The sequence below is a fragment of the Rhamphochromis sp. 'chilingali' genome (genome assembly GCF_963969265.1).
Source record: "Rhamphochromis sp. 'chilingali' genome assembly, chromosome: 2".
NCBI classification, from domain to species: domain Eukaryota; kingdom Metazoa; phylum Chordata; class Actinopteri; order Cichliformes; family Cichlidae; genus Rhamphochromis; species Rhamphochromis sp. 'chilingali'.
Window position 1 is genome coordinate 44,081,226 of NC_137930.1, and position 25,768 is coordinate 44,106,993.

General features: G+C 38.3%; 1 protein-coding gene across 1 annotated transcript; it reads left to right on the plus strand.

Annotated features, from left to right (window-relative positions):
• Positions 1 to 1,949: 1,949 nt before the first annotated feature.
• On the plus strand, positions 1,950 to 22,247 carry hyal4 (hyaluronidase 4). The gene is made up of 8 exons (XM_080862815.1): positions 1,950 to 2,074; positions 8,074 to 9,063; positions 13,356 to 13,445; positions 13,994 to 14,491; positions 18,245 to 18,255; positions 18,913 to 19,837; positions 20,320 to 20,409; positions 21,849 to 22,247. The coding sequence occupies exons 2-8, from the start codon at positions 8,107 to 8,109 to the stop codon at positions 22,176 to 22,178; spliced, it is 2,901 nt and encodes a 966-aa protein (XP_080718941.1). The 5' UTR covers positions 1,950 to 2,074; positions 8,074 to 8,106; the 3' UTR covers positions 22,179 to 22,247.
• Positions 22,248 to 25,768: the final 3,521 nt, after the last annotated feature.

The window sequence follows — 25,768 nt, forward strand, 5'->3', positions numbered from 1 at the left end:
TACAATGAGCGGCAGCGCCTTCAGCTATCAGGCCTCTCTCCCAGTTTAGATTTGGAGGTAGACATTCCCCACTTTCAAGATTAGGCTTAAAACTTTATATTCTGATAAAGCTTATAGTGAGAGCTGGATCAGGTGACCCTGAATCCTCCCTTTGTTATGTTGCAATAGGCTTAGGCTTCTGGGGGACTTCACAAGATGAAATTATTTTATTTTATTTTCACTCATCTCTGTCCTCTTTCTTTCTGTGTATACACCACCACTGTATTTAATCATTAGTAATTAATAAACTCTGCCTCTCTAAACTCTGGCACTCTCACCTATAGCTTTTCTTTTATCCTGTCTCTTTTTGGCTCTCCTCTCTTTCCTCTTACTTCCAACCGGTTGTGGCAGATGGCTGCCCCTCCCTTACTCTGCTGAAGGCTTCGTCCTATTAAAAGCGAGTTGTTCCCTTAGCACTGTTGCCTCATGCTTGCTTGAGATTTTCCGATTCTTTGAATTTCTCTCTAATATTGTTTTTATTCTGTACTACTGTTGTGGATTGGTGGTAAACAATTAAAACTAAATTGAAATTGAACTGAACTGCCACTACATAAGTTAATAATAAAGACACCTTCAAAATGAGTAGAGTCTCTAGCAAGTTCTATTCCATAACGATTGCTCCCTCAATATACAGTGACAGGCAGAGGCCTATAAGATTTCCTCTGTATCAAAGAAAGACACTGACTGTTATTAGTACAGCCAGGGTTATAAAGGAAAAAGTACACAAATGAATTACTGCTGATTGGTAATTTGGTGGTATTTGTTTCCTAAAATAAACCAAAACTTACTTTACACTGTCTCAGATTTACTAAAGCAGAGCTCTAAAAAAAAGTCCATATTTACATATTTCTTCAGAATTTGCCAGAGAAAAATGAACACATTATTCTTACACCCTTTCGTGCACAACTGCTAGAAGTCACTTAATTTTAAAACATAGGTACTGTTTCTAAACATGGGCCTACATTTTCTTTTACTTTGGTGAGCAAGTCAAGAAAAAAAAAATCAAGGCTCTAATACAAATTGTTCCTAGGTGATAAAAAAATATGTCAGAAGATATCTCCTTCAAATTTGTAATTGCTAATATACAAACATCTGTTATGCTGCACTGGTCTCTGAAACAGTTTTCTACAGTTTTCACTGATCCAGTCAAACAGGCATTCATACAGTGCTGTTATTTGTAACTGATTATTTGTTTTTGGTACACACACACTCAGCCTGAGGATACATGCACATGTACAGGAGGAGCTTGGATTGATTCAGCAACCTTCTGGTAACTGAACCAAATTAGTCTCAGCTCATTTATAACAAGGCATCTGTTTTTTGGTGAACCCATTTAGGAGAAACATGATTCTGGTGTTCTAGCTCCAGCAGGGCAAGAAGGAGCCTTTAGTTCAACAAAGGCCGTTACGCTGAGACATGAAGTAGGCGGCACACTGTTGTACAATATAACACAAATGCCATTAAAAATAATGTAGGTTTAAGACAGTGCAAACGTGGTTTCATTTTTCACACCCAGAAGCTGTATCCATCTTTATATGATGTTAATACTACGTATAGACTAATATATTCGAGTAAAAAATGCAAGGGACAACTTATTTTATTTATTTTAATTGAATGTAAAGTTCATATGCAAAAAAGTGAGATTAGATCTGGTCAGACTTTCTCACAGACAGTTGATGACATTTTTGTTTACATGTGTGTTCTAGACTGACTGATGTGGATGAATTGACTTTTTTTTTCCAGGGAGGATCAGACATCTGATGAGCTCTACAAGCTAACGAATTTAAACCCTCACTCTCTCTCCTTTGTTTCTGTGCCTCTCTTCCCTCCTCCCTCCTTCCCTCTCTGCTCTCTAATCACTGTGTTGTGGTAGTCACACTTTCTCCTCCCTCTCGTCTCCTCTCTGTGCTGTATATAAGTGCAGATGGCTGGCTTGTATTTCAGACTGCAAGAAGGAATGAATGCAAGCATGCAGCACAGACAGCCACCATGACTCCTGCTTTGAACCCTGAAGAAGAGACCCGAGCATCTATAGGTGAGCTCTTACACCCTTAGCATGTTTTCACCAGATAACTGTTAAAAACTTTTATTTTATCAGGCTGAAAGATCATGCCTTTCTGGGACCTTTTGTTTTGCTGCACAAAGAGGAAGATAAAAGTATTTTTAAACCCTGAGGGAAGCAGCCACCCTTGGTGAATGCTCTGGGTGATGCAGGAAGGGGAGGAGGAGGATAGGAGTGCCCAATCATCCAAGGAATGTTGGCTCAATGTTAAAAAATAACCCTCAAAGTGAGGAGTTTTTCCCCATTGAGAAATCAGATGCACGGCAGCAAATTTCTTAAGCATCTGAGTGGAGATTTTACCCAACAGGCACAAGCTGTGCATCAGCTGTAACAGAGGCAGTAACAAAATCCCATTTTAAGGATGCTTTGACTCATAAAGTGTCACAGCAAGAATACCTGACAACAAGAGAGAGCACAGTTTTCAAGTGTTGTTACTAAAAGCAGCTGGATACTCACCTATACCATACACCTATACTGTAATTGCTGACCTTATTTCAAATTTGAGCATAGATTAAACCTACTATCGACTCCTGTTTTTATAGTTATTCTTTCTGACATGCAACTGAAAGAATGAAAACTAAAAATTTCTTTTAAACATTAATTTACTGAATATTTGATTATAATCCATTCAAATTCTCTCATAATATAATCATATAATTGTGATATTGATAGGTCTGGAAGCTTACACAGTTGGCATTTGTGTCGGCTTCCTTTCCTGGTCTCAAACAGGCTAAATGTTTTTAACACAGCAGTTCTTTTCCAGTCTTATTGATCAAAGCACCTAAAGTGCTTTGATTTGATACGTTCTTGCAGCTTTTAACAGAAATTGTTGTGCAGTGATTTTCCTGTCAAATACATTTACACTGCTGCGCTTGCTTTGAGTTAGTATTATGTTAACCTCTTCAAATATTTCCACTCTGCAGCGCTTAACCATTAATATGACTGGTCGCGCATTTGCCATACATTTCATGTTACCACACAGGGGAAACTGGTTTCACCTAAGTTGATAATCACATTTGTGTGAACACTTGCCTGATTGCTGTTGTCATAGTAAGTGAATCCAGATAACAGAAAGAAACCCTGGGCATGCTGAGCTGGTTTAATAGTACAGGGCCCAGGTGACACCTGATGGGATGGTAGCTACCATTAGACTGTTTATAAAAGATGAAAGTAGCTTCCAGGTCTGGAAAATGAAGCAAAAGCAGAAATGGCCTAAACCAGAATTCTTTACAATGAGCCATAGACTCTGGGGGTACAAATTTCAACTTTGGTAGTTCCTGTTTTCCAGCTTTTGTTTTCTGGAATCAGGACCACATTTGCTCAGCAATAACATGTGTTAAAAGGCTTCTCTCGCTCCTCTGGTTAACATGGTTGGACCAGCTTTTTTGTGCCTCGTGGAAAATTCTGAGGCAGAGTCGTGTTACTGAGTGCTCGTAGAGATGATAGCAGAGACGAGCTGCAAGGCCACTTTCAGTTTGAGAAAATACAATACAAAATCAGTTGGGTAGACTTAAAACAAAGCTCTTTGTTACCTGTTACACAACTCTCACGTTTGTACACAGTACACTGTATAAAGATGATAAACTGCAAGACGCTATACTGTAGCAAATATTTCAATAGCTTTTAAGAAGACGATTCCCGTCATGAGCCTGAGTCTTGCGCATCAGGCTTGTTCTGGGTTGGAATGACGTGTCTTTTCTGTCAGATTCTATAAATGGTTGATCAGAATTGTTAATGCCGTTCATTTCACTGTCATTTCATTTCTTTGAACCCTTTTGTCCTAAAGGTTTGTTTGATTACACCTAAAACCAGTTGACATCCTAGACCTTTTATCCATTAAGTGAACTAAATTCAATTCGTTCAAATAGTTCAAATAGTGCCAAATCACAACAACAGTTGCTTCAAGGTTTTATATATTGTAAGGTTAACCCCAGCAATCAGATGACCCCCTATGAAAAAGCACTTGGTGACAGTGCAAAAGAAAAGCTCTCTCAGTTTTCTGGCAGAACCGGGTTCAGGGAAAGGTGGCCATCTGCTGCCAGTGGTAAGCAGCGAGGGGAGGAAAACAAGGCAAAAAACCTGCTGTGGGAGACAGCCAGATGAAACACTAATGACTGAATAAAAAGTGGTGTATAAGCACATGGTGAGTGAAAAGAGGTGACTGAAGAAGAATCACTTGGTCCATCATGGGAAACCCTGTGCCCAATCCTAACCCAAAGGGCCTATGGGTTATTGCAACATAACTAATGGAGAATTCAGAGTCAGCTAATCCAGTCCTAACTATATGCATTGTCAAAAAAGGAAAGTTTAAAGCATAATCCTAAAAGTAGAGAGGGTGTCTGTCTCTCAAGTCCAACTGGGAACTGCTCCCACAGCAGAGGGGCCTGAAAGCTGAAGGATCTGTCTCCCATTCTACTTCTACATACACATGTAGGTTAATTTAGTAAGGATGTTTATTTTTTTCTTTATTCAACTGTTTTATTGAGGCCATTTTATTAGTTCGGAAGTTGGATTTAAAATCAGGTCTGCTTCTTAATCAGACATAACCAACGAATAGAAAGCCTGCAATGTTAAAAGCTTTCTGAATCTGACTGAAGAACAGTAATGTGACTTGGCGATGTTTAGTTGGCGCCGAGACATATTTATGTGACAGACGGTGTATGTCAGAATATCTTTTATTTCGACTCTTTGCTCTGCCCTGCCCACAGGGAACTTGGCTCAGTTCCCAAGCATCAAAAGCAGGAAATGAGTCTCCCTCTCCTCACATTTCTGTTTTCAGAACATTGTCCTCTTTTAGAAACACCTCGCACAGGGAGTAGCATTTACTTCTGAGGTCCACTACAGAGGTGTGAAATTAGCTTCTTTGAGGTCACAAGGGTTGTGGAGGCTGTACAGCAAAACCTAGATGACTCACCAAAAATAATAATTGCCATTCTTCCAAAACTGTATATGAACTTACAAAAGAGTAAGTTACTGCAAATTATACCACTTTATGTCAACATTCCTCCCATAAACCCAAAATTTCAGACACTGGCAACTGTAGGTCATATTCACCCAAATTTTCCTACAATCACTGAAAATTAGACATTCTTATACCTTCTTGTACAATATTTGTTGAATGAGTGGAGCCAGTCCACAAGGACCACAGACACCAACAAACTCTTATCTTAATCAATGCCAGACCGGGTTGTGGTTCGGAGCTACTCTGGATAAATAATTTATTTTGACATAAAGCCAGACTTTGAATATAAATTCCAGCATGTTTAATCGGTGGCTTCTCCTTCATCATTTATCGTGATAAGGACCACTTAGTGGAGAATATGAAAGCTTAGTTCAGCTCACCATCAATGGTGAACTTAGACTGTCAATCAAGCTTGCTTGTGTTAGTTGATGAATTTGTTCTCGTCCCATTCATTGAAACAACACAAACAAAAGAAACCCCTGTTAAAAGGGAGTTTTTTCATTTCCACTGCTCATAAGGGATCACATGATGTCAGAGTTGTCTCTGTTTGTTCTTAATATGGTAGTGTCTTTACCTTACAATATAAAGCACCTGAAGCTAATTGTTGTGATTTGGTGCTATATAAGTCAAATAAAACCGAGTTGAATCAGCTCAACCTTTTTGCTCAAAACAAAAACTAACAAAGAGAATAATCACTAACATTCCTCTGATCAAATTATCCATGCATTTACTGTAATTCTACAGTATAGTGAACTTTAAAAACTAAATTGCTAACAGTAAGTGCAGTCAAATGAATACAGAGAGAAACTGACTGCAAAAATAAAGGAAAGTAATTTGATTCTCATATTGTGTGTTGAGCAAAACTGAAAGTGAGGGAGAAAAAAAACCTTTCCATATAAGAGAACAAAATATAAAAAGCTGTATCATTATATCTCAAGAACACCAGTGAGAAGATAAAATAGAAGATTTATATTAATTACACAGGACTCGTTACAGCCTCAGGTTGTATTTTCAGCATAGGAAGGAACACATGAAACTTTGGAAAGGATGCAAACTCTCTGTTACTCCTTCTCCCAAATGCCCATCCAGTACTGTTCCTTCTCCAGCCTTGGTTGTTATACTGTTCCTCTGCCACTGAGAGTACACCTTGGATGGCTCAGTTTGTTTATTTTCCTGGCGTTTGTCTCTCTGGTATACCTCTTCAGGTGGCTGGCCAAGGCTGTGAGTCTTTCCTTGGCGGTTTTTAAGACCTCAGCTATGGGCACCTTGCTTGAACATTTTAGCCATCCCTTTAGATAACTTAGTTAGATAACTTCACGCCTTGCTACCTTCAGCCTGGTTTCTAGCCTCCTCCATGAAGGGTACTGCTCCTTTGCACTGTTAACCTTGTAGCCAAGCTTCTCAGTTACCACTGCTACCATGGTGTAAATAAGCTGGTGATGCGAAATGCTCACCTTGAGCTTTAATAACAGGAATTCACAAAATGGTCACAAAACGGTCTCTGTAACAAACGTATGTCATATGTACACCATTACTTTATCACATATCATTCTGTAAAAGAAAATGTTATGTGAAAAAGTAAACAATTTAACATCCAAACTTCTAGACTGGGGCTATCAAGGTTATCATATATTGGGGGGCCACATACAACCCACTTTGATTTGACTTTATTGCTGCAGTATGAATGGCTGTGGGGAGGGTCTTTATCAGCAGGACAAACAGTAAAATTTATTTTTTTAAAAACAGTTAAAAGTCCAAAAGATATGCCCTCCTCCACATTTTCAAAAGCTATCCAAAGGGCCAGATTGGAGCCTTTGCCAGGCTGATGTTGGCCTGTTCTAGCCAGAATGCTTTTCAAATATTTTTTAGCATAAAATATTTTACAATTATAACTAGTTCAAAATTCAAACCATATTCAGCAAATAAGATCACCTCTTGTCTGCCATTAGTACTTTACTAAACATTCAGCCAGTAAGCTGCTCACACACTAGATGACTAAAAGGGTAATCAATAAATAAATAGCATATAAATAAATTGCATTTTCGTTAATAAAGAAATTCAAATGAAATTTTTTTGAAAATCCAGGTTTCAGACATCTGATTGTTGTCTCTGCTCTGTGACTGGATGTTTGCTTGAAAAAGTTGGGATGCAGCAAACACTGAAACTTGCTGAGACATTTGGAAGGAAGACCTGTCATTACAGCTTGAGGCTTCAGTTATGGTAAGGGGAGAATACATGTGCACAGAAAAGCCGTGCTCTGTCTAGCAGAAGTCCATGTACCTTGGTGTCAACTGACTTAGTCTATGTGACCTCTGACTCATACCATGCAAATCCTTTTAATCATTTATGTATTTTGGAAAAAGTAAAAGGCCAAGAGTAAATAATGTAGAATGTCAAAACTGAGTGAATGCAACATATTATCAAGACTTGAACACGGCAAATTTCCATGTACACGCACACTCATAAAGTCAGATGTTGAAGCTTTGACGATCCTCTATTGTGTTGAAAGATGAAATAAACAGTTAAACCAGACCATTGTTAATTCAGAAGAACTGTTGAGCTCATCAAATGTGACTTCAATAAAATTGCCAAACAATATAAAAACAGTCAGGGCAAATGAAATTTAGGAGAGCTTACCAGATGTACTGCAACATTTTATACATAAAAAAGTCTCTGTCAGTTTTGTGAAATGCTGCATTATATGTGAAAACAGAGTCTCTTAACTCTGAGGTCAGGACCCAAAGTGGTGCCACGTGAAATATATGAAAAATCCCCAGAGAAAATCTTACTATCCTGCTCTGCGTTGCTTTGTTTTGTAGCCATCCTTACCTTTACTATTTTGTTATTGTAACTTTCATTAGACAGATGATACAACAAATTTCATGCAGGTTACAAAGGTGAAACAATAGATAAATAATAATTTAAAAAAAAAGTCTTACAGATGAAAAAAATGTCTGAGTTTTGTTTTTCATTTCTTTTTCTTTTTCCCTGTCACTTTTCCCTTTGTCAGGATGACTGACAGCTGCACCATCTGAATCCCAGAATGCCTGTTGTGCCAGTACTTGGGGAATCCTCCTCCCACCATGCTGTACCTGTTGCGCTCACCTGCTCCTGGCTGATTTTGCTATTTCATTCAGCTTTTGGTCAGAAACCTGCCAAACTGCCTCTGATTGGCCGAAAACCTTTCATTGCTGCCTGGAATGCTCCACTGGACTTGTGCACCTTCAGGTACAACATAACCACCAACGTTAACCACCTATTCCACATCCAGGGAAGCCCACGTGCTGATTGGACAGGCCAGAACGTCACAATTTTCTATGCCAACCGGCTGGGCTACTACCCTCACTACACCCCACATGGCAAAGCCGTCTTTGGTGGCCTACCTCAAAACTGCAGCCTGGACCGACATCTGTTCAAAGCCCACCAGGACATCAACTACTTCATACCTGCAGAGGACTTTCGTGGCCTGGCTGTTATTGACTGGGAGTTCTGGCGACCTCAGTGGAGTCGTAATTGGCACAAAAAGGACATCTATAGACGCAAATCAAAGGAGCTAACCAAGAAAGCATACATCAACGTGACTGCAGCACAAGTGGAAGAACTGGCACGGCGGAGGTTTGAGAAAAGTGCCAAGATGTTCATGCTAAAAACCATTCAGCTGGGGAGACAGCTCCGGCCCAGTGCCCTCTGGGGTTTTTACCTCTACCCTGATTGCCACAATTACAACCTGCATGATCAGAACTATACAGGCTTCTGCCCCCTGCTGGAGAGGCTGAGGAATGACGAGCTGGTGTGGCTATGGAACAGCAGCATGGCCCTCTATCCCTCTGTCACAATCAGGAAGCATCACAGCAACAGCATCAGCAACCTGCACTTCACCCAGCACAGGATCAGAGAGTCGCTCCGAGTCGCCTCACTGACCTCAAAGGAGTATGACCTTCCCACCTATGTGTACCTGAGGCTGGGCTACCGAGATGAGGCCCTCAACTTTCTCACTACAGTAAGAGCAAAGTTTACCAAAATATTATATATTTTTTTCTACTGTGTGTTCTGGATAAAATTTCCATTATGCAACAAAGTAGTTCGTTTTCCTTTCACAGGGATACTTTTAATTCAATTTTATTTTTATGGCACAAAATCACAACAACGGTTCCTTAACAGTGTAAGATAATACCCCAATAATCAGATGACCCCCATGAGCAAGCTCTTGCCGACAGTGGGAAGGAAAAATCTCTTTTGTCAAAACGAAACCTTCAGTTGAGGTGAGGGGAAGTGAGACAAAAGACACACTGTGGAAGAGATACAGAGATTATAGTAACTAATAATTAAATAAAGAGATCACCCGCAGCCTATGCCTGTTGCAGCATAACTAAGGGAGGGTTCAGGGTTACCTGCTCCAATTCAAGTCAATTCAGTTCAGTTTTATTTACAAAGCACCAAATCATAACAACAGTCAACTCAAAATACGTTGTACTGTAAGATAGACCCTACAATAATCCTTGATTCCAAACTGGGATCTGGTTCCACAGAAGAAAGGCCTGAAAGCTGAAGGATCTACCCTAAGAACCACAAGTATGGCTAGAGCAACATGCTCCATTGGACAGATATAGTAGTATGTGGTGAAATATGCTCTTTCAAATAGTCGCTGCCACTACTCTTATTGCAGTTTTCTGGATCAACTGAAGGCTTTTCAGAGAGCATTTAGGAAAATATGATAATAATCAACTGCGGTAGTCCAGCCTATAAGTAATAAATGCAAGAATTCGTTTTTCAGCATCACAATGAGACATGTTTCTAATTATAGAGTAGTTTTAAATTTGTGTTTTATGTGCATTGAAGGAGATATCATGGTCAGAAACCACTCCATTACCGCGGAGAAGGTAATGCCAGCCATACCATGCCATAGACACAAAGATTTTCAGGGCTGAGTACAATAGCCTCAGTTTTATCTGAATTTTGAAGCAGACCTAAAAACAAAACAAAAACAAAAAAATCCAACCTACAATTTATTTTTTTCCCCAATATTTCATTTACATTTTTTTTTATTGATTTTTAAATTGTTATTTAAAGCACTATGACATACCATAACACACAGTGGTTAGCACTGTTGTTTCACAGGAAGAAGGTTCTGGGTTTTAGTTCTTCTGGCTAGAGCCTTTCTGTGTGAGCTTGCATGTTCTACCCATACTTGTGTGGGCTCTCTCTGGGTACTCCAGCTTCCTGCCACAGTTTAAAGACATGCAGTTAGTGGGGTTAGGTTAATAGCTTAATTAATTGTCGTCTGTGTCTCTACATTAGTCTTGTTGCAAACTGGCGACCTGTCCAGGATGAATCCCATCTCACCCTGTGGCAGCTTAGGGGTGGTAGGTCGGCCTTGTTGCATGTTATCTTGGGCAAACTAAGACAAAATAGAACCAATAGAATATTTTTTTGTTGTTCTTTCATTTGTCTTCTGAATTTGACTGGTAATGCAATTCCTCATTCATGATTAACTTCTATGGGAAAGTCATTCAAATCTTGCCAGATTTATTGGACTGTAAAATTATTTTAAACATAAATGACAATTCTGAACTTCCATCCATCCATCCATCCATCCATCCATCCATCCATCCATCCATCCATCCATTTTCTTCCACTTATCCGGGGCCGGGTTGCGGGGGCAGCAGCCCAAGCAGAGAAGCCCAGACCTCCCTCTCCCCAGCCACCTCCTCCAGCTTATCCGGGGGAACACCAAGGCGTTCCCAGGCCAGCCGAGAGATATGATCTCTCCAGCGTGTCCTGGGTCTGCCCCGGGGCCTCCTCCCAGCGGGACATGCCCAGAACACCTCACCAAGGAGGCACCCAGGGGGCATCCTTGTCAGATGCCCGAACCATGTTTAACTGCTGGTTCAATCCTGAACAAAGTCAGTTAAACATGATGATATATCAAAAATGCATTTAAAAAATCTTCTTTGATAGTTGACATGAAATACTCAATGAGTTCCTCTTTTTGGATACCCACACAATACGTGTGCTAAGTTTCATCACAAACCTCTGCAAAATTCCTGAGAAATTAAAGGAGGTTCATGCTCAAATTCAATAAGCTCAGCGGAGTATGACATAACATCAGAATTTAAATTAGTACCTTCCTTTTCTTGGCCACTTTCACTATATGTCTTAAATGTATGACATCAAAACCACTGCATTCCTTAGACAATAAAAGACAATTGTGCTGTTTCCTTCCTTCTGATCAAAAATCCATTAAAAAATTGTGGATTAATTAAATACAACATACATTTTCAAAAGATAATTTAAAATGTAATAGCCTTTTTGGTTTTTAAAATTCCAAAACCATACAACAAGAACTTTAGGCAATGTCTGAATTTTCTGATTTTCAGTCTTATGAATAAATGTGAATCGAAACCTCTAAGCAGAACATATTCTTTCCTATTTGAACTGCATTTTAGGATGCATGCAAAAGGTGGTTGGCACACATAAGCAAAACCTTAGTTAAGTCAGAATGAGTCAGAGGATAAAGGTTGGAAGGGATAAAAAGTACAGCAGCGGTAGCCGCAAAGGAAAATATGTTTCAGCCTCCACATTGACTTAAGGCTCCTTATACTGTATATGTAACAGTACTGGCACCTGTGCAGTCCTGTTCCATACTGGTCTCTAAAACGTTTGACTAGAAAAAAAGCAGGATTTTACTAGTGGTAGAAAAATATAGAGCCACAGACATGGATCAGTGAAGCTTCAGCAGTTTGTCATCTATCACAATATGCAGTGATTTCAGGATAGATAGAAGATAATCTGGATATTGAGAAGTGGGCTCCATGCACCACTTTGAACTGGATTAACAGTGGCGGGCACATAATGATGTCAAGTTGTGAGTACAGAGGCCTAAGTCTAAATCTTCTTCCCATAACATTTTGAGGTATGTGTCAAGTTTAACATTTTACTGTAAAGCAGGGAGATCAGCCCTCTGTTGGTTGGATAAAGTTGTATGGTTGGCCTCGGTAGAGGACTTGAGCCTGAAATCTGGAAACAAATAAAGTGCCTGGCTTGCAAGCATCTTAAAAAGTGTGATGGTGGTAGATTGTATTAGCAAGTTGTTTAAATGATGCCAGTTTCCAGGCTATGACAAGGTCCTTGAAGCAAGTTATTACACTTCTGTGCCACTCAAAAAAACAAACCATAAAATTTGCTCCAGAACAAAATCTGTGGAAGAAGAGACACTCAAACTCAACTCGATCAAAGGCTTTTTCAGCATCAATAGAGACAACACATTCATCAAAATCAGTAGGGCTGGAATAAAATATGTTAAACTTGTGTTAAAATATGAATGGCAGCCTTTGTGATATACTTCACAGAAGACAGGATTAAAGATCCTGGAGAAACTTTAATCTTCTCAGTCAATTTTAGTGCATTACCAAGCTTCAAATATAGACCCAAATGCAAGACTCTGGAAATGAGGTCAACTTACAAAAGCAGCTTTAATAAAAAATATATAAATAAAACCCTAACGGGATAGGAACAAGGAATCAAAGTACAAGGAATCATCAGAGTACTAACAGACACACAAACACAATGTGGGACAATGTGACAAAGGGATCAGTTCTGCATTTTATAGTGGAAAATGTTGTAATTTTGTGTGTTCAAATGACTGGCAAACAATCATCATTTGGCCTCAATTTAAAGATTTAAATCACCAATCCTGATGTTCCAAAGAAAAAGTCAAAAAGCAAATATTGTTTTCTGTAATTCTTAATATGATTGCATATTAGTAATAGTTAAACTTGCAACCCACCCCTTCAAATTAATTGTCATATAATTATTAATTTTGTATGCAGTAAACATCATTTTCAGTAACAATGTGCTTAAACAGTCAGGCTATACTCTGAGTCTGCTCCCTACTGCCATCTACTGGAGGTTCAGGGAAAACCAAATGTTTGAGGATGATCTGTTGATTCGGCAGGTTAACGGCTGATGTCTTTGAAAAGAAGAAGGCTATTTAAAGAATTTCTTTGAAGTATGATCTTGTGGAGCTTTGCACAACATAACCAGTTTCTCACTGTAACACTGACAAACACTGTTACTAACACTGTAACACAAGCAGTATTAAAAATTCAATGTTCAAATATGTTGACCTTTGTATTATTTTATTGTTCTTTTATTTATTTTTATTTTCTTCAGCTACTTCATCATCACTTCGCCATCAATAATTTGAGATCCCTGCCTTAAATGGTGGCGTGGTAGTGATGGTGACAGACATGTGTGATGCGATGTGATGGTTTACCTGTATTTTTCCTGTAGGACGATTTGATCCACACCATAGGGGAGAGTGCTGCACTGGGAACTGCAGGATTTGTCATCTGGGGAGATTTAAATTTGACCTCATCCAGGGTAGGTGGTCTTTGCCCTACATTAACAAAGTAAAATTATTTATAGTATGTTTTCATCATATATGCTGGTGCATATGGAGATTTATTTATGAACATTAACAAAATCACAAGAGGTGACTGTGCATGCATATGCTCTTCTGACGTTTGTGATTAATATTTTTAATGTGCAGCGATGTTATACATAAAGCTCCTAACACATCTTTAGGAATTCAGTTCATTTTAGTTCAGTTTTATTTATATTGTTCCAGCCAGTTGACAATAACAGTCTCTTCAAGTTGCTTTACAGTGGGGGGAAATAATTATTTCAACCTCTGCTGAAATTGAAAGTTTCTTTCATCATCCATGAGGAATCAGAATCTGTGAGGATGCCACCCCATTCCAACCTATACATTTTCATTTTAAGGTTATATTTAGGCACTGGCGAATCTTTGTCATAGTGAGTCTGGTTCATCATTGGGTTTAAAGCAGAACTTGATGTGAAGCCACTAAACTCAAAATTTTGGCTGTAGTATCATATAAGCTATTACGAATTTCACCTTGTTTCCACAGCACAGCTGCACCCACGTCAAGTCCTTCCTAAGCCACCGCTTGGGTCTGTACATCACCAATGTGACACGGGCCGCAGAAATCTGCAGTGAATTCCTGTGCCAGAGTAATGGCCGCTGCATCCGCCGGGACCCCCACGCCCGGCATTACCTCCACCTAAGTGCTGACAGTTACCGCATCCATCCCTCTGAGGATGGGGACTTTACTGTGAATGGCTGGCATTCACCGCATGAACAGCAGCTACTAATGGAGAGGTTCCGCTGCCACTGCTATGAGGGCCATAATGGTGAGAACTGCGACAGCATCAACAAAGTGAGAGAAGATAAAGGGCCATGGGAGGAAGAGGAAGAGTACGAAGATCACGACAAGAAGAGGACAGAGTGGGAGGATGAACAGGATGAACAGCAGGAGGCAGGAGAGAGTGCAGCAGCGCCAACTTGCGTCAGCCATCACTTAACTTTGTTGCTCCTGTTGAATTTATTATTAGTAAAGATATATGTTTGAAGATGGCTTCAAAAGAGAAAGTTAGTTTCAATTTAGCTGCGGGTAGATGTGACATGTCAACACTGCAGTAAATATAATGTTCTAATTCAAAATGTATTTTTTATTTTATCCAAGGATACTGACATAAACTTGACTTTATGCACCATAAAGCTAATTGCAGTAATAGGAACGTCTTGCTGATGCTGTTTGATAAATGTGCTATAAACAGTTGCAAAATACCACCTGAAATACAATACAAGCAGAAAACATGTCTCATGAAAACATTTTACCCAATCAGAAAATGATTGCCTGTCAGTCAATTATTCATTTATTCGGACTAAACATTATTTGTGGCCTAAATCAGCAGTGTACCCATTGAAACAGAAGGAAAAATGGAATTGCACAGCCAATATACATGCTTGAATTTATTCACTGTAACTCATATTGCAGAGAAATCATGTGAAATGCCTTATAGTTCATGAAAAAAGGCAGAGCTGGCTTGTCGCATGATGATCCTCCGTTTTGCTTTGTCCACAAAAACCAAAGGCTGCTCAAAATACAATACTGCACATACATATATAGGAGCACAATTACAAAGACTTGATGCATTTTTAAAGACATCCTTTATTTCCAATACCTTGAATGAACTGTTACTATACTTTGCGGTATATGTACAAATTTATATTTTTGTATTGTTACTTATTACTTGTAGTCTTTCCAGGAGATGTCACAAACCGTTTTGGAGCCTGTTAGGATGCAGCATATAGCTGCTTTTAACTTCAGAATACATTCTGTTGGGTTTGTTACCCTGAAGAACAGAAAGACTTTTTATATTATTGATCTCTGGATTTTGTATTTGATTCTACTTCATCTCAGTGTGACTGGTAAATGGCTACTGTCTCTGAATGTACAACTGCAAGTGCAAGGAAGCACTCAACTGGATGCAGGAGATGGCACAAACTATATCTGACAGACACAGCCTCTGGAAACTGAGGTCCTTTAATTTCACCTTTTTACCAAAGTTTACCAGTTTTTTGATACCTCAGGTTCTCGTGAAACTCTTTATTCAGTCTCTCTCTCTCTGTGTGTCCCAAAGTGCTTTTCTTTGGATAATTCCAAGTATAAAGCATACTTATAACTACGATGCCAAAGTTGACAAAACAAAGTTGTCATATCTATTCACCATTTATCATTTTAGAACCAGCCTCCATCAGCAAATACTGTTTGTTCAGTAATAAAACTGTAGATGGTCTAACTTTCATTAATGTATTAGGAATTTATTGATTTTACCAATCATAACACAATGTAAGAAAATCTTCTAATTCGGTATCCTTGTTCCTAACAAAAACAGTTTAAAGAATCAGAATCAGAATCATGTTTATTGGCCAAGTATATGTGCAGACACATACAAGGAATTTGGTTCCGGTAGATGGTGGCTCTCAAGTCATTGGCTCAAAGTCATTAGATAATAAAATTTAATGTTGTTACTTTTTCTAAATGAAATCAATCCCCTAAAGTTTGCTTTACATTCAGAGTGAACAAACAGTATTGAGTAATGACACTAACCTGAAACATTACCTTTGGAGAAGTTGGCAGTTTGTTGCAGTTTAAATAGCTGATGAAAAGGCAGCCTATGTTGCTTATGTAGTCAAAGAGACAGAAGAAAACAGGGGTAGAAGGGGTACTCCAATAAATTTTAGTATTTAACATTAAGCAACAATGAAGCACGTCACATGGACGGCTCAAGCCTGCCTTTAGGTTAGTGTTTTTAGGCTTTTACTTCAGACTTTGTGTAGCAATTGTAAATTTCCTGTAGTCACTGTATTCTTTATTAAATCTTAAGATTGTAAACTACATATGTAACAAGGAGTATGCAACACATGAAAAATGTTACCTGACTGTAAATGCACTGCTAATAAACACTTTCCAAAGCTACAGTGTGTTTCTTTCTTTTCCTGCCATTATTACATAAAGTGATGAGTTCAGGGGAAGTAACAAAGAAACATCTTCCGCTTAGTGAGTTGAGTTGCAGCCAACTGGATCATCTACTGATCCAGATCAGATTGGATATGAATCTGATGGGGCAGATTCACGTTCCGTTGACATTATTTATCTTTGTCTTTATATTAGGTTTTCAAACAATGAAAAAACTGTGTCTTGAAAAACGTTGACTACCTTTTCTACAGTCAGTCATTAAACCTCAGACCCAGTTAGTGAGAAAAAGGAACAGAAGGCTGAACTAATGATAATGATGAGTCACTGGTGTGAGATGACTGCCCTGGCAAGAATATTTTCTGCTCAGAGGCCCTTTTAACTCAAACATCAAGTCCCAGCTAGATCCAATCTTTGGATCCAATCTTTTTTTTTTTTTTTTTTTTTAAGAGACAAACTCTAAAGAACGAAGAAAATGTTTCGGAATATTTAGTAATAAGTAATAATAAGTATGCAAATATGTTTTTATACAGAAAAGTTTTGACTTTAAATAACTTTTTCTGTTAAAATAAGATTAATTTATGTTGTCAAAACTCTGAAGACCTTAAGTAACTAAAATACTATATGCACTACAATCTCCTGATTTACAAATGAAATTGACACAAAGCTAAAGTATGAAAAACATGTTGCCATCATCGTGTCATTTTTGTGATAAATCAGTACAAACCAGAAATATTATACATGAACCAGGCTGTTGTTGTTGTTTTAACTTGTGTTGTTTATTTTTTAACTTTCGTTACCATTCTGTTTTTCATGCACTCTGAGTTTTACTTTCATCTTGCAAATATGCAACTTTTTAAAAACCTTTTTCACTAAATTATCTTAGTGTTGATTGTATTTGTCCAAAACTGTTTCCAAATTCTTTGCATCATTTATTCTAACCTGACACCCTAAAACCACTCACCAGTTAGTATTTTAATTAGATAAGGATCTACCAGAGAGAAGAAACTGTTTCCTGTGACATATGAAACAGCAAAAAAATTACTTGAGAAACACTGAAGTATTATGACAAGCCACTGAAGACAGCAACAGGTAGGAGCTAAAACACTATTATATCCAAAAAATGTTGACTGATTTGAAAAGAATAGTGAGATAACCTTGTAAGATAAAGGATATTATTAAAAAGATTTGATCTTTTTAAAATGTGGACAATTTGTTTACAGATATACTGCGAAATCCTTGAGTCATTTTTAATTTTATATTGATTTACCAGGATGAGCAAAAAGGACATCAAAAACAGAATGTAGTTAACATATGTATTCACATTCACAAGGGCTCTATCTGAACACCAAATATGAAGGAAGGTTTTACAAATATCTTTATTTTATATCATTATTTAGCACTTTTATCATTCCAAATCCACTGTAAATGACTATTTTGCTGCTTACAAATAGTATCATCCACAAACAAAAAGTTAATTTTGTCAGTATAAATGGTTATTGATCAAGAGGAAAAAGAAGAACTGCAAAGGACTCAGTCCAAAAGGCCAAATCTATTTTGTTGTTGTTCCTGGTTAGAGATCAGTAAGTCACACTAAAATTAAATAAATCATATTTTTTAAAATATTTTTTAGAATGTGTATTAATGGCATTTCGAGTCATGACTTGATAACATGTTCAGTTCTCCTACACAATATCATTTTTAAAATGATATGCTGTTTAGAATTAGTCATAAATATGAATATTTTTTAAATATATAATGAAATAAAAGTTTATGGCATGAACATATGAAATTGTTAGGGACTACAATTAGTCTGTTTTCATAAATTTTCCCCTACAGATGATGATTAGGCAAGTGAACTTGAACTCTGAACACGCAGGGAGTGTCCTTACACTACTGTAGGTGAATAGAGCAGATTGTTCAGCCACTGGGTGAACTTTGAGATTTGGTTCATCATTCCAAGCACTTATGTGTACGTTCTAGCACCTAAAATTTTCTAATTTTCCCTGTTTTGCTGATAATGATCATTTACATAAATTGGGGCCACTGCTGACATTTTAAGCTCTGAGCACAGAGCATGCACGTAGCAGAGCTATGTCGTATTTCTCTTTCACACACACATAAAATAATAATGGAGGAAGTATCTTACATTCTAACTGCAGAAACAGCTTTGTGTCCTGTTATATTCATATTATAAAAGTAGTATTTAACTTTTGCAGCTTCAAGTGGAGCTCTTTCAGAACTATTTTGTATCCACTGATGATCTAATAGAGCATCTAATAACTGTTTTCTCCATTAATTGTTTGAGATGTAAAAATTATGAAGTCATCTTTCACCGAGAGTCATATTTCAAATAACTTCAAATGTGATCAAAAGTTCCCACTTTTAGCCCATCTTAAGAAGACGGAGTTTGGTTATTTTAAAGAGAAAGCAGAGTTTGTCAAAAATAGCTGTGATTTATGTTGATGTTTGCTGACTTTTATCCACTGTCTGCCCTGCTTGTCCAGACCTATTACCATGGCCCCATCCTTCTTCTCCTCTGTTGGCTTCTGTGTAATTGGATCTATCACCTTAGCCCTTGCCCTACCTCCAACTGAGCCACCGCTCATCAATAACCATTCCTTTGTGGCTATATGGAACGCGCCAGTCGAGCACTGTAAACGTCTTCACATCCCGTTGGACACTGCAGCCTTCCAGTCAGTGACGACACCCGCAGCTGTGCCAGGCCAGTTTCTCACCATCTTCTATGAGGACCGCCTTGGTCATTACCCTAGAGCTGATTCTGTCAAGCATAAGCTCTACAGCGGTGGGGTCCCCCAAAATGGCAACCTGACAGAGCACCTGGCCAGAGCCCAAAAACAAATAGATCACTACATCTCCCAGGATTCTTCTCCTGGGCTGGCTGTCATTGACTGGGAATCCTGGCGCCCCCTGTGGGACCAGAACTGGGGTTCAAAACGCATTTATCAGAAATTGTCCATCAGTCGTACCCTGCAGATGCTCCCGTTTTTATCATTAGAGCAAATTCTTAAACTGGCAAAGAAACAGTTCCAGCGGGCTGGACGTCACTTCATGGAAAAAACCATTAGCCTTGGTACTGGTGAGCGTCCAAACCGCCGATGGGGCTTCTACCTGTTTCCTGATTGCTACAACTATGGATGGAACAAGCTTGGCTACACGGGAGAGTGCTCCCACAAGACCCACAAGCAGAACAACCAGATGCTTTGGTTGTGGGAACGCAGCACAGCTCTCTTCCCATCAGTCTACCTTCACCAGAATCTGAGGAACTCTCCCCGGGCTGCGCTCTTTGTTCGTAACCGTGTTCTTGAGGCTCTGAGGGTGGCAGCATTGCCTAAACGTCCTTACGTTATGCCAGTCTATGTCTATTGCAGGCCACTGTACCGGGATCAGACCAAAAAGTTTCAGACCAGGGTGAGTGTTTGTGTTAAAATCACATTTATGCACATCATTCACTTCATCTTTATGATTACAATAAACAGCCCATCACATGAGGGTTTTGTCATTTGAACCTAAATAGTTATTAAATTTCTCACGTAAGAGCAAAAAGCATTCACAAGAACACAACAGAAAAACAACTCAACAAATGAAGATTTATGTTTTAAAAACTTTTGAAAATGACATAAAAACATCAATTAATACTGCTCTGAAAGGAGAATGAAGGCCTCAATTTAGAACTCTAATGTGATGAAGGTTTGGAGTTCATTCACTTTGAACAGTTTGTAGTACCTTATATCAACTCTACCAAGGTTTATCTATAGGTTTTCTATACTGGATTCTAAAAGATGTGAATGAGAGAGAAGCTGGGGGGTGTTTTGGGGGCCTCGAGGATAGGGCATTAAATTACTTTGAGCCTTTTTATTTAAAAAAAAAAAGTTTCGTTCCTGCTCTTTCAGAGAGATCTAATCAGCACGATCGGAGAGTCTGCAGCACTTGGAGCTTCTGGGGTCATAATATGGGGAGGTGCCAGAGACTACAACAACAAGGTAATTCACAGCTTACTGATATTTACTGGATGTTTTGATCAGATCTCCTATCATTAACCCTCCTGCCATCCTTTAAAAAACTCACACCCATCACCCTAGGGACCATTCTCAGCCACGCCATAAAAAGACCATATATCCATATTTTATTCCACTTTAAATTAGCCAACCTTGTAAAACTACTTCTCCCTGAAATATTCATGTAAAGTTTTAATTATATTTTCGTTGTTTTAACCCTTCAAATCCCAGTGTTATTACATGAGCGCCCTGTGTTATAAGCCCCAAAAACCAAAAAACGAAACTAAATATTTCCACAAAAAACCAGTTGAAGTAATATGTGATTGTCATTATAAGTAGGCCTTTAGATGGACCAAAGATTGGCACCAACATACATTTTGACCTGCCATTATTTTTTTTGCAATTTAAAAATTAAAACTTCAAGGCCCTGAGTCTTCATTGACATCCAAGAAAAGAAGAAAAAATAAAATCATATGATGATAATTTGGGGTTGAAAAATAGCATTTATAATGGAAGTCAATGGGCAGAAAATGGTCCCCAGGGTGATGGGTGTGGGGATTTCTGCTGCTCAGCCATTTTAGGCTGATTTAAGGAATTCACACTGGAATATTAACATTGACAGGTAAAAACTATCCTGTGGCAAGTTTGGTTATATTCCACTGAACACAGTGGAAATGGCAGCCATTTAACACATAGCAGTGGCACAAAAAGGTCCCAAGAAGGAAGGAAGGTTAAGGGATATTCTAACTCAACACAATATTGACAAGTCAGCATTAAAAATCTACCAGCTGAGCAATGTGATTCCTTCTCAACATTGCAAATCCAGTGTTTGTTTGTTTCATGAGAAGAGAAAAGACTTCAAGTATCACACGAGCCACCCGAAGTTTCTGCATTTGTCTTTAGCCATAAAAACTCTATATTAGTAACTCTTCACAGGTCTGAAAACAGGAACACAACTGGCCAGCCTTGCATCAACAAATAATTAACATGCCTTTGTTTCCTCTCTTAAGAGGAACTAACAGTTGTGACTGTTTATCTGTGTTTACCAGACATGTGAAAGAGGTATTGCAGCTTCATTTGCTGCAGCCGCTTTTTGATTTGGTATTTCTTTTTCTTGTCATTTGATGTTCACACAATCACAATATCTTATTGTCTTACAACCAATTTAAAGTGGCACAACTGAATGCAAATTCTAATTAAGAATAAAACAGACCATTTAGATGGTCTTACTGCCACTATCCGTGTTCTCAGTCCAGTTGACGTTCCTCCTTTGGACACAAACATCCATTAAGCAATATGTTTTATTTGGACTTTAATTACCCCAATAAAATATTTTAGCTGACATTCATCTTGAAGTTCTAAGATTTTTTTTGTACATACTTTTTGAACACCTGAACCTCTCATATAAACTCCTGTCTTTGCAGGCGTCCTGTGATGCTCTGTCCAAGTACCTGAGATACACATTGAACCCTTACATTGCTAATGTGACTGCAGCCGCCAAGCTCTGCAGCGAAGTCTTGTGTCAGGGGAAGGGCCGCTGTGTCCGGAAGAGCAACAACTCTCGCCACTACCTGCACCTAAACCCCACCCATTTCCACATCATACGAGCTGATAGGAAGTATGTGGCTATTGGCCTCCCTTCTGCTGCTGACCTCAGTGCCTGGGCTGAAAACTTTACCTGTCAGTGCTACGCAGGGCGGAACTGTTCTCCCAAACTAGTACACCCAACCACCATGAAACTCATTTGGATTTAATGTGTGAGGAAAGTAGAATTCGTTCATGTGATTATCTATCATTCATCTATTTTCCAAAAACAGAAAGGAATGTAAGTAAATGATTCCCTCAAAACATAGTGCTATTAATACTAATAACAACAACATCAACAACAATAATAATAATTGTTAAGACAAGCTATACTTTAAACTTCAGTTTTAACTATTTAAAAGTAAATGGGCCTTAATTAAACTAAACTCAGCTCAACTAAACTGAATTTTGAAAAATATACCTTAATCTAAAGTTCAGTAGATGAAGCGTCTGTCTGTTACATTACAAAGACTCTATTTGGAAAGACATTTTTTAAACATTACCTGTGTTGTAAACATCTGAGCAGGACTGTCAGTCATATTTTTTTTTTATGAATTTAAATAGGCCAGTCATATAGGTTTGAACTTTGAATCTGGCCCAGATTCATCCATCAGTGTATAATTGGGGTCTGTAGTTAAAATTGCTTTGAGTGATCAGTTAGAATAGAAAAAGTGCCCCTTCTGATGCTTTGTTTGAACTTCAGCAGGTCATCTTGACCATGCTACACACCTAAATTCAGTTGCTGGCCTAATTGGCTGATGACACATTAACAGTATGGGGTGGTTTAACAGATGTACCTAATGAAGTGGCCGCTGAGTGTATGAATCAACAAATAATAATAAATAATACAAAAAAAATGGAGACATTTCCTTAATAAATGACATGAGCAGAGCAACAACAATACAAATACATGCAAATATTCATGTCCTCAGAACAGTGACATCATTCTTCTATAGCATCTTATTCATGTGCTTGTAAATCAGAATGATTTGATGAATGAAATAAACACGAGTGTCACAAAGAGAATGAGTGTGTTTTGTGTTTGATAGATGTTTTTAAGTATATGGCTACTTTACCAGGTTTATTAACGGGATTAAAAGTACATTTTTCTAAGCCACATTATGAAAAAAACAACTAATGGTGACAACCTACAAAAATGATTTGCAACACATAAATTTGCACCTTAATCCTAACTTTCCCATGACTGACCAAATATGTTATTTTTTCCATACTCCTTAAAAAAATGTTTAAAGTTCTCCAGGCTTTCTGAAGGTCTTTAAAGATTTTCCTTGGACACTGATTCCTTATTCAGTGATTTTCAGTCTAGTCCTTGTGCCTGGACATTTTTAAAGGAAGCAATTGTGGTGTACAAAATACAAGAAAAAGAAAAAACAAAACAAAATATAAGAAATATGAGAAATATAACTTAGCTAAGAACTCCTTTTAAAATGTATATGTAGCCACATTATATTTTGTAAAAACATTTTATTTTAATTTATTCCCATTTTAATGTATGAAAAATGTACAACAGAAGGACAGGATCTAAAAGTCATGTCCTTAAGAAAAAAGGAAAATCCAGCAAGGGCCTAATACAGAATTTGGGAGATGTTTCTGGCTCTTCAGCTGATCCATTCATAGTTAAAGCTTCATCAGAAATGGTCACAGTTCATGGGTGGTTATCAGGAGGCCATTCTTAACAAAGGGAAATGGGAATAAAAGGCAGAAGAATGCCAAATTAGACAACAACCAAATTTGTAATGTTTGCTAAACATTATTGTCAATAAGTAAGTAGGAGGTCAAAAGAGAGGTTAAACAGTGATTGTCTACAGCCATCTGTAAAACACACAGGAGGCTCTGTTGTGCTTTGAGGCTGCATTTCAGCTAGTGATGTTGGATTAATGATGTTGGACTTTACTTAATCCAGAAAAGTAAAGTCAGATTTTGGAAAGACTGTGATTTGAAACAGCTGCCACAGTCCCTGCGCCTGCCCGGTCAGCCCCGCGGCTACAAATATTTTGGTTTGGCTTTTGCTTTCTCGCGCGCGGTACTATCGCCCTGCCTGGGCAGAGCTCATGTTGGGCTCTCGCCTTCACCTACACACCTGCAGTTAATAACCCACCTGTGATTCATCACTTTGTTTGCTGGCCTCTTCATAAGGCAGGAGCGCTGAGCTACTCGTCGCTGGAATATTGAGTAACTCATGTTAGTAAAAGCTCGGCTCTGCAAACTTCTGGTTCTCCTAGTGCTAGCTTTGTAAATAGATTTCCTGGACCTGTCCCGAATCATGAACCTTGGATCCCCTGAGTGTGAGGAAGGAATTCCCCGCGAGCAGCGAGAGGAGCTGAGTGAGTGTGGCGATCCCGTTTCCACTAACCCAGTGGATCCCTGGAAACCCCCACCTTCCCCCCACCTGTATCTAGAGCACCTGGTGTTGCTTAATAAAGAACTGTGTAACTGTATTCCTCAGTCTACGCCTGAGTCTGTCCCGCCTGACAAAAGTTTCCTTTTACAGCATGGCAATGATCCCAAACATGTAATGCAGTAAAAGCATACACAGATAGAAGAATACACAACAGAACACTATCGGCCTCCCAAGAACCTGAAACTCAACATTATAAAAATAAACATTACATTGTTTCAAAAATTTAAGATTTTTTCCACAACTAAAGAACTAGGGCTGGGAATCGATAAGAGTTTAGCCATTCTGATTCCATTATCAATTCAATTCTCTTATCAGTTCTCACTGTTGTAATCATGATTGCTAAACAGAATTACAATATTACTATTTTGCAGACTGACTGCCTGCTATGTGATCAAATGCTTTTGCATGTTGGAGGTATTTCCCCTCTTTGTTGAGATCACTTTTGGGGTCATTTTTTTGGTTCTCAAAAGAGTAACGTATTACACATACTATACAGAATATTTTTATTACAGTAATGCAGTACATTACATCACTGTTTCTATGTAAAATGAACTTAAATATGTTGTCTCACAATTATAATTTAAGAATATAAACCTATCAGTTACAGTCCCACACACCAGCACAAATCCCTATCCTAATGAGGACATACATATTATCTTCCTCTCATTAGCTAAGTATGGTCACAAAGCAGAGGAAAACCAGTCTTTGTAACACAGTGCTTATATTGTAGAAACCTGAACAGGTAGAAACAGAGGATCATCATTTTTTTTAGCTGTTGAAGTTCAGGGTCTGGCTGCTGGGGTGAGATCAGCATTTGCTCAGATTTAACTTTACTCTGGATTCTTTGCTAGCTTAATGTTAGCATGCTGTCTGTGTGCTGCTTTCTGTCCTGGATCCAGTTTGCACTATGGCATCGTGCTCTCTGAACTACTGGGCACTGGTTCTTGATTCCCATCCGTGTATAGTTCCACAAAGGTTAGACTATTTGTACTGTAGACTTATTGGGTTTCAAATCTTAACCAAACAAGAGATTTCCTTAAAATCAGACTTGGACCTAGAGTTTTGTATTGTCATTGTGCAGTTTCTTGCACAATGAAATTGGGTAGGTGGACCACAAAGGTGCAAAGGTAAGAAGAGAAAACAATACACAACAAGGGGAAAACAAATAAATAAACAAAATAAAATAAAAAGCATACAAGTATACATATATGTGAGTGAAACTACATGGAGTATGCGTAAGAAACATTGAAACAGAAACATTATGGGTCTGTATAAAATGACTAGTGTTAATCAAAGTTAGTAATTTGTAGAAACAGTTTACAGAATTTAATTACTTGG

Bases quoted from the DNA above. Each gene is read 5' to 3' on its own strand.
- hyal4 (XM_080862815.1), top strand. From the start codon at position 8,107: ATGCCTGTTGTGCCAGTACTTGGGGAATCCTCCTCCCACCATGCTGTA. The intron at 9,064-13,355 runs GTAAGAGCAAAG...TTTTTCCTGTAG, and splicing joins CCCTCAACTTTCTCACTACA to GACGATTTGATCCACACCAT. The intron at 19,838-20,319 runs GTGAGTGTTTGT...CTGCTCTTTCAG, and splicing joins CCAAAAAGTTTCAGACCAGG to AGAGATCTAATCAGCACGAT.